The sequence below is a fragment of the Somniosus microcephalus genome, chromosome 10 (genome assembly GCF_052327205.1).
Source record: "Somniosus microcephalus isolate GS21.2 chromosome 10, FLI_Smic_1.0, whole genome shotgun sequence".
In the NCBI taxonomy this organism is placed as follows: domain Eukaryota; kingdom Metazoa; phylum Chordata; class Chondrichthyes; order Squaliformes; family Somniosidae; genus Somniosus; species Somniosus microcephalus.
The window spans coordinates 137,456,871-137,466,842 of NC_140996.1; the positions used below are offsets into that span (position 1 = coordinate 137,456,871).

At 37.3% G+C, this 9,972-nt stretch overlaps 1 protein-coding gene across 3 annotated transcripts in view; it reads left to right on the forward strand.

The window, feature by feature from the left end:
- Nucleotides 1-9,510, forward strand: part of rab30 (RAB30, member RAS oncogene family) — a 176,422-nt gene extending 166,912 nt beyond the window's left edge. For all 3 annotated transcript variants that reach the window (XM_085998893.1, XM_085998891.1, XM_085998890.1), the window contains one exon: nucleotides 1,083-9,510. In XM_085998893.1, the coding sequence (XP_085855019.1) occupies nucleotides 1,083-1,333 (251 nt within the window). In that variant the 3' untranslated portion in view covers nucleotides 1,334-9,510. The remainder of the gene's footprint in view (nucleotides 1-1,082) is intronic.
- Nucleotides 9,511-9,972: the final 462 nt, after the last annotated feature.

Sequence of the window (9,972 nt, forward strand, 5' to 3'; positions counted from 1 at the left end):
TTGTAGATGGTGGAGAGGCTTTTGAAGGGTCAGTAAGTAGGTCTTAGTGCCCCACCCCCTCAGATCAGAGTTTCTGAGAAGGAGCTGGCAGCAAACCCATGGTGGCTCCAGAAAGACTTTTTGTTTTCAAAAATAACAGGATGATTATCAGGGCACTAGGCCTGCTTCCTTCTGTATTTGGATAGCAGCCAGAAGACCTTGATGCCATCTGCCATTACCGATCCTGGCAGTCATTAGAGTTTCATCCCTTTTGGATTCAAGCCACTTCAAAGAACATTCTTGCGCTAGGGAGCATCAGTGCCATTATATGCCCTCAATCCACAAATATAGGTTGGATCTAGTCCCTTTGGGCAGTGTGCACTTCAGATCTGCTCGACTTGCAGTCGAGAGGTGGGGGTGGGGTGCGGGCAGGCAGAGAATCGGAATTGACTCCATAGAATTAGGTCAAGAATAATGTCCAATCAAAATCATATGAGGTTTTTGAAGCATATTTACCTGCAAGGGTTTAAAATGTTTATCTGGACTGTCTTCAGCTATTTTTGCTTTTTTCTTTCCCGATGGAAATGGCTTTTCTTGTAATCCTCTTTATCTAAAGAAAAGAAGTAACTTGCATTTATATAGTGCCTTCCACTGTGCTTCAAAGTACTTCACAGCCAATGAAGTACTTTTGAAGTATAGTCACTGTTGTAATATAGGAAAACATGGCAGCCAAAATTGTCTGTGGTACCTTGCTCAGCACGGTACCACAGACAACAATTAAATAAATGATCAGATTTTGCTTTTTGGTGAGATTCATTGAGGGATAAATGTTGACCAAGACATAAAGAGAATGCCCCTGCTCCTCTTCAAATAGTGCCATGGGATCTTTTGCATCCATCTGAGAGGGCAGATGGATTGTGTTTAATGTTTCTTCTGAAAGACTGCACTGACTTGTCAGGCTAGATTATGTGTTCAAGTCTCTTGAACCCAAAACCTCCTGATTGAGAGGCAGGAGTGCTACCACTGCGCTAAGGCTGACATCCTAGCATTGATATTTTTTCCTGTGACTATGTTCTAAATTATTCCTCTTTCCCGTTTCACAGGCAACAAGATTGATTTAGCAGAGAAACGAGAAGTATCCAGAGAAAGGGCTGAAGAATTCTCAGAATCTCAGAATATGCATTACCTGGAAACATCAGCAAAAGAGTCAGACAATGTTGAAAAACTGTTCCTTGACCTTGCGTGCCAGTTGATTGGTGAGGCAAAGCAGCACACACTGGTCAATAATGTAGCATCACCTTTGCCCGGTGAAGGCAGAAGCATCAGCTACTTGAACTGCTGCAACTTTAATTAGATCTCATGTGAACACCAGCCATTAAATCGAGCTGACGCTTTGCAGGGGTATTCTGATGGAGAAGAAAATTCCTGCAATTCTTACCTTATTGACCAAAGCTTAAGGTGATTTCTGGGCTTCAGCATGGCAGGCTGATATTTAAAAAAAAAAAAAAAACACACACACAAATGTAGAAAGCTTTTATGCTCCAGATTGCCTAAGTAAAAGTAACACTACAAGATCTAGAATTATTTAAAAAAAAATCATTTTCACAACTTTGCTGTGCTTTTGAAGTAGCTCCGCCAAATGCTTATTTGATGCACAGAATTTGTCAATTTGCTGCTTCTTAAACAATGAAGGCTGGTATTAATAGTTAACTAGAAAGAGTAACTTAAAATGTAGATGATGATACAGTATTTGGATTTGCTTTTAACTATTGAGGTCTTGATGGTTCCATGCTTCAAACAATGTATTGGTGCTAGATGGGTTTTTAATTGAGTCATTTTACATTGAGAATTGAGGTGGTTAGTATATATGGAAATTGTGCATTTTGTTGTAAGCACTGCATGTGATCATTAAGCCCTTTTTAAATAGCCCTATGTTAGAAATTTTGCTAACCCCTGTTCCCACCCCCACAAAAGTATGATTTTCATCACTTATGTAGAATTTATGCAGCTAGCTCAGACACCATCTTTTTTGTCTCTGTTCATCTTGCTTATGTTACTGATTGAGCCACTTACTGTATTTCACTGTACAGAAGCTGTTCTGTTGCTATTTTAACTTAAGCCATGAGGTTTAGGTCTACTTCTGTAAAGTTTAAGTCTTGCTTCAAGACGATCAGGGAAGATTTTGTCTGACTGCTATGTGTAGCAAAAACATAAATGTTTTATAAATTTACAACTTTGCTACACAACACAGAAAATATCTTCCCTGATCGTCTTTATGCAAGACTTAAAATTTACAGAAGCAGATTTTGTCTGTGTTGTGTAGCAAAGTCATAAATTTATAAAACATTTATGTTTTTGCTACACATAGCAGTCAGACAAAATCTTCCCTATATTCAATTATTTTTCTTCTCCAACTGTTACTCCTCCTTTCCTGAAGGTGACGATTCATGCTGGGATACATTTTCTCAGGCGCAATGTTCTCCTGCCCAAGGGCATTAATCATGCATGACTGTAAGCATCAACATGTTATTTCTTCATGGTCTGGTGTCATTACAACTGAGCCCAGTCCTCTTCTCTGACATTCACACGTCACATAAACACGGTCAACAGCAATTCTGGAGAGTGATTTCGAGAAGGAACCTTGACTGTCTCTTGTATTCCCATTCCCATGCTCGAGGGCACTGAGGCCAATAGTGGTCCCTGTACCAGTGACCTTGCTGAGACTGACTTATTCAGCACAGACTAAGCATTAAACCTGCAACCTTCCTGGTTTATATTAATTGGATGTGTCATCAGGGCTGCATTTAGCTACTGGTGTTGGTCATGGGGCTGATGCTTAAATATTAACACATTGTTACATATGAAATGTAAAGTTGTGTGGAAATTTGATTAGTGGAAAGCACTGGACCACCATATTTTTCCTATTAGGAAGTCTTTAGTCATGTTGTTAATTACCTCCAGCATTTTCAAACGCTGTTGTCTTCAGGTGAATGTATTAACTGTCAATCATTGAAAAGGCAGAAAAAGCACCTGAAATGAACTACACCTTTTATTCACTGAACAGGAATTCAAATGAAGTAATAACAGGTGTGTGAATACAGCGACATTACTGGTGTACGTTGAACCATTATGAAAATATGACCATGGAAATCCATCGGTCATACTGTAGCTTTTATATCCTAGTCTAGGTAGAATTCTGAATTATTGAACTATTTATTAGGCATTTCTATGATCGTTTTATCCTTTATTATGATAACCAAGTTACAGCACCCCATTTAAAGCTGACAATGCGCCAACTCTAGTATTATAATTCCCTAGGTGTAGCCCATTAATACTTTCATGTTAGTCATTTCATATGTTTTTGCTTCTTGATTTACAATATTTACATCTCACAATCCATCAGGTGTTTCATATTCCTGAATTTTTGTTTTATTATCCTTTGATACTTTGTGAAACAGAGCTCAGTCTTGGAGAATAGCTTTCAGTATTTCACATTTTTGTTCGCTCAAGTTTCATGATACTTGGAGCATATATTCATAAGACAGTTGTGGAAAGCCATTATATTAATTAGGACTGTTTAAGAAAGATGAGTTAATTATAAAACTGAGATGCCATTCTACGAACATATAATGTGCTTGTACCAAACTCTTCCCTGCTCTTCTATCTAAGGTATTAGCCTATTTAATGGTAGGCTTTTGGTCTTTTTACTTTTATCTAATAGAAGAAATTGAAATTAGGAGAGCATTGTGAATAAAATGCAACTCTCTAATCGCTGCACCATTTTCTGCCAATGTTATGATAATATCGGCAACAACATTTTATACCCTTGACTGTTGTTTTGGATATCTTTGCACTTTACATCAAACATAACAGTCTCACATGGTTGTCAATAGTTTACTCACAAACACTGACCTTTTCTGTGTTCTAAACCACTTGCTGCGGTGTTGTGGAAAATTCTGAAGTATTTTCGCTTGTGATGCTGGCAGAAGCTACATTCCGTTTTATTCCTTTTTTTACAGTGTAGGCTAAATAGTGTGATGCGATTCAGGACTGACTGTTATAGGATTGTACTTTCCACAGAACTTTTGGCCTTTAAAATGACCTTTTTAAAAAAAAAAAACGAATTAACCTGATACTATCTAGCCATCACAAAATATCTTCAAAAATAAAGCTTTTTGCTATATTTTACACTTAGAATGTATTGTATGATGGTGAAGGATGGTGTTTTTAGTAAACCGTACTCTTGCAATGTGTGCAGCACTGCTGCATGTAGCTTGGCAGAGGACAGTAATGAGGGAACTATTGCATCAAGACACACTTTTGATTTCTTCCAAAAATATTGGCAGCTAAAAGTATTAATTAACCTAACAACTCTTTATTTGAATTGATGTCCTTGGAAAACTGAACCTTGCAGTGAGCTGCAGTTTGCACCTGTAATAAGATTATTGTTGTACATAATGTTTTGTGTCTGAAGCTACTTCACTGCTGGGATAATTGAGCAATGCGCACACCAAGTAGGTGAGTTGGCAGAAGTAGGTCTCTTTGGGACACAATTTAGGTCTATTTGCATATGGAAGATATTCACCCACTAAAGAGTAAAAACCTTTTTAACATTTTCTCCTATTAAGAGCCATCAACAGAAATGATTTTCTGTAAATAGCATGGTCTGAATCTTGAATCAGAACATAATTTTCAGTATTAATATTGTAATTTAAAAAAAATTATTGCAATTAATACTATTAATGGTGCAGAAGTGCTATCTTAGTTCTCAAAGGGCAAATGTTGCCAGAGTATTCTGAGAAAATCCCAAATTATGAAAGTGTTTAAAATTATGAAAAGATGGGACAGGGTAGATAGAAGCAGACTGTTTCCAGTCATCGAGGGGCCATAAATACAAGATTAAATGTAAGAGATTTTGAATTGAGAGCAGAAGAAACTTCTTCACACAGAATTGAGAGGCTGTGCTAATCACTTCCAGGGTTAGTGGTTGAGGCAGAAACTATGTCAGCATTCAAGATTAGATTAGAATGGATGGATGAAGGAAAAGGGGTTGAAGGAATATGGGAACAGGATGGGTAAATGTGATTAGAACTATTTGCTCACGTAGAGAGAAATGCCAACACAAACTGGTTGGGCCAAATGGCCTGTTTCCATGTTGTAATTTCCATATGTATTTCTATGTACTGACAGTTTAGGAGAAAATGACCCAATTTCTAAATGACTTCCTTCAAAAGCAACATTGTTTTTAAAATGTACTTTTAAGAATGTTAATTATCATTGAAAACTTAAGGGTTGTGCTGTATTCCCATATTAACATTACCAAGGATCATGAGTTACAAAAATATTGAGCTTTCACCTTTTACACCATTAAAATGTTTTTCTGGGTGGTAGAATGGATGTGTCATTGACTGTCAGCAGCAGCTCCAGAATATCTGTACATGTGTGACTGTAAAATCTAATATTTTTACTAAAAGGAAAACTCCTAAAGATCAGCACTGCATGATTTCTTCCCTTTCTCCTATTTTAGGTCTTACTCAGAAGGAGCCTTTGCCAGTGCTGCTAGGTAACCGGTCACTAAGAGGTGTGTAAGAACACCCGGACTGATTCCTTCCAATTTTCCCTTCCTGCGGGGAATTTGCACTCTACCGCCTCCAGGCAATGCAGCTGAAGTGTGGATCTTGCTGTGTGGTGAACCATGGGGGCAAAACTTCCTTTGTATACACTGGCCTGGAATTTGCAGTCAGCAGCGAAGCAAAGGCGTTCACCATTGGCCCCGAAGAAAGTTTCCCACCGAGATCTCTACTGCTGACATTCAATGACACATCCATTCTCGCAATCTCTGGTGAGAAGTTTGCTTTTTTCAACCTTCACGTGATTTCAGCGCGGTGTAATAGGAATACCCCAGTGCAAGTTGCTGTGATGTCAACAAGCTGTCTAAGCAACCAATCACATTGCAGATTTCTCACAGACTGGGAACCAGGAAATGAGAAGCTGCTTTCATTTGGACTTTAAAAAAATGTTAGAGAGCAAAACAAAGATTGGGGCTCTCACATTGGGGATAAGGTAGAAGCTGAAATATCATGAACAAACTTTTTTCTAAAAATGTTTTTTTGTTTCTTAAAAATTGTAATTTTTATCATAATGGAGAAATTTGACACGCCACAAAATTAAATTATTTTTTTAGGGCCATAACGTTTGTTTAGCAGTCAATATGTTATTAAAACCCCAGTTACACCTAATCCAATAAGCCTTAACATTTAATGGGGTACTTAACTGCAATATTACTGCGGAAAAGCCCACGTTCTTGTCAGTTTCACTGATTACTGGCTATGGCGGGGGGGAGAGGGGGACACAGTGCAGCCAATGTTGGAGCAGTGTATGACTGACCACAACTTCAGGATTTAGGCGTTTAGATGCGCATGTGCTATATCCTGAAGTTGCAGTCAGTTTCAAAAGGGGTAATGTCGGCAAATGCTGTTTGTTCGCCATTATTACCCACTGCAAATTCCGGTCCAATGTGTAAAATAAAAACTCTTCTTTATAAATGGGTTAACAATTTTGTTGCTCATGGGAAATCTCCCCAACCCCGGAGCACAAACCACAGTGAACTGGTTAATGCTTCTATACGTGTAACTTCAATATTCTTTTGAAGATAATGAGTTCTAATTATTTTTGTTTTAACACCCAAAAGATTAAAGTTGATATTAAATCTGTCACGTACTAAAATACAACCACTAATTTGAAGTTCAGTGTAATCCTTCATTTAATTTTCATAACGGTTGGATTATAAGGAAAGTGCCCACCTGGCACTGAATTGAGGCAGCCTGCATATACTCTGAGCTTGAGCTTGAGAGAGCTAGAACTTTTCATTTATTCGAGATTTTAATCTGCCGCCCAAAGAACTAGTACCCCATTGTTTAGAATTACAGGAAACTCTCTGGTATCCGGCACCGACGGGACCAGGATGGTGCCGGTTGATTAAAAATTCCGGATGATGGAGAGGGTTATCTACCAAGGCTATTTTTAACAGAGTCAGACTCCTGTTATTGAGGTGTTCTGACTTCTGACAGTGCCAAGAAGCCGAGTAGTGGCAGTTTAGAGAACTACCCCCACTGACTAACTCGGCCACACTCGGACTTGGCAACAATTCCGGTTATTGAGGTGTTTTCGGAGTATGAATTTTGCCGGTTAATAGAGAATTCCGGATATTTAGGTGCCGTTTAAACGAGAGTTTCCTGTAGTGTGCCTATAAGATATTGTAGGAAACATTATATTTTGCTATGAGCATACAATTATTTTGCCTCTGCTCATGTGCTCTCATGACTCCTGCAAGGAATCATTTGAAAATTTCCACACAAAAGAGAAAGTGGAGCGGTTACTTTAACAATGAAATGGTAAGAAACTTTTTAACATCCTCAACATTAACATACAGAAACTGTCACCAAACGTTCCCTATATTATCAAACTCCGAAATCACTGCCATTTCTCAAGTTCATCTTCCCAGCCTGACTTTCCTCTCTAATACCCTGGATTAGAGTGTCCATGTGCTACCAAGTTGCAGGTAACATTGCTGTTGCTATATTAAAACAGTGGTTCCTTTGGATGCTGAGATGTAGGAACTACTATTATAACTTTACATTTGTTACTTTCTCACACACATATAAATGTTAGTTTGTAGGGAATGACATTCTGATTTTATAAACTATAGAATCTGGTAGGATAATTTTAAAAACCATTGCCCTTTTTTAGAAAGGGATAAGCATTTATCAAGAATTACAATACTTTGAGGTCAGAAGTGGAAGACTAATTTTCTGGGGGGTTTTCTCCTTCCCCAATCAAACCCTCACTTTTCCTATCCTTCCTCCTTCTCCACTTCTTGTTGGGTTACCTTATGGGACTGTTTTAAAAAGGTGTGTGTGTCAGAGAAAAAAATTGTTGATTTTTCTTACTTTCATTCCTTCTCCCTCTCTCCTAACTTTAAATGCTCCATGCCTATTAAGTGTTGTATATCATGGCTGGTCAAATCCCTTATCCAACCCCATTGTGGGGAAAATAAGAGATTTTATTTTATTAAACCATTTCACCACTGACCATTTGACCTTTAGTAACCCCCAATGTTTTGTTCATCTCCTGCAGTAAGAAACTGTCTTTTTTTAAGAAAGTAAAAATGTTTATTGGCAAATATGGCAGTGTCAATGCTTATCTTGGGTTTAGTATCAATTCAAAAGTAATAGGGCAAAGCTGTACATAACTTGTGTTTCTTTTTTTTAAAACTTGTTCTTTACTGGACAAATGAAAATGAAGCTATCAGGAATGTACAATCTGCGCCTGCATGTTGCACTAATATATTCTGGAGACGCGTCTTGTATTAGAACTCTAGTGATTTGTTTTTTCTAAACCGCAGTTAATTAAAAAAAATTAACAAATTTTATACTTTTTATTAAATATGAATTTTTCCCTCTTAAATTTTACATGTTTATATTGTTATTTCGAAAAAATAAATTGTTCATCATACATTTGGTTTCCTTCTGCCCCCCCGCCCCGCCAAACCAAACATGGAATAAATGCTGCGACTAATTTTGAAATGCAACTGTCCACGATAATTTAGATTGCTCAGAAGAATGGCATTCCTTTCTGTCCGACTATTTTCAAAACCAATAATAACCTGTACAAACTCCGATCACCTTATTCAGCCTTTCAGCAAATGATGGAATTAAAAAAAATGTAAATTTACTTTTCTTTGATATTTCACAAATATCTGTGAATGATGATTGGCTGCTGATCTCTAAATATGTACAATAGTAAAGGTATGTTCTCTTTCTGAACGATTATAATTTAATTAGATCTCGCACACTAAATCAACAATAGCACAGATTATATATCCGTCTAATGCTGTGTTGTACTGCACTTACAGTACAGTGCTAACACCATATGCATAGCAAATGGGGAGCATGCAGTCCCACTGCTTACTTGTGGTGAAGACATGGCAAAGCTCCAAACATATGTGGTCAAACACATATAAAGAGATAAAATTTACTGGCGAAATGTATTGCTGATGAATTTTCCATTGATATTAAGAGAACTCCTAATGGGGCATTCTTCTCATTTAGAAAATTGAATTTTGGTACAGGCTGTCACTAAGATTTTTTAAAAAGGAACATTTTGTGGGCTGAGTTAGATGACATCAGCTGTTTTCTACACTTGGCACCAACACAACAACATTCTTGATATGGCACTGAAGCTAAAAGTGCAGAGCAACTATGGCACAACTCGAACTGCTGTGCTGACAGTGATGTGTGCACAGGCTTGTAGATCACTACATTGAGATTGTATTGCAAGAATCTCCAGACTGTGAATAGCTGTAATCTAAGAAATACATAAATGTTTTTCACTTGTGTACTTAATGGTGCTGTTATTTGGAATGAAAGAACTGTCAGTCTGTTAGTGATTAAAATTGTTTGGTATAATTAATTTGAACAGAATGTATACCTTGTGTTAAAATGAACAAAATGAATGTGTTTTTTGCCACAATTGGTGTTGTCTCTTTTTTACAAATTGTGATTTGTGTGCATCAACAGTTTGCCTAAGAAATCAGACATTTGTATGCTTAATTTATAAATCTATCAATCTTACATCGCTCTTTAGTCAATCTATTTTGCATTTAAGCATAACTTAAGTATTTAAATCTTTTTATGTTCACTTTTCAGTCTTTTAATGGAGAACTGTTTAAAGTACTGCAGACCTAACTGGGGGAAGTGCTTGGAGGAGTTACTATGCCTGGCAATATATTTTGGAAAAATAAATTCTGTAGCAGTGTGTTGCTGACTATTTACAGATGGTTGATTCTACTCCCTCTGTCTTTGTGGTTGAGTGAGTACTCTCTGCCAGTAAGTGGTGGTATCATTAGTACTCCGCTTACAAAAACACAGGGGGAAATAACAAATAGACTGAAAAAGAACCAAGAGCATGATTTTTTTTATTTCAAAAATGGAT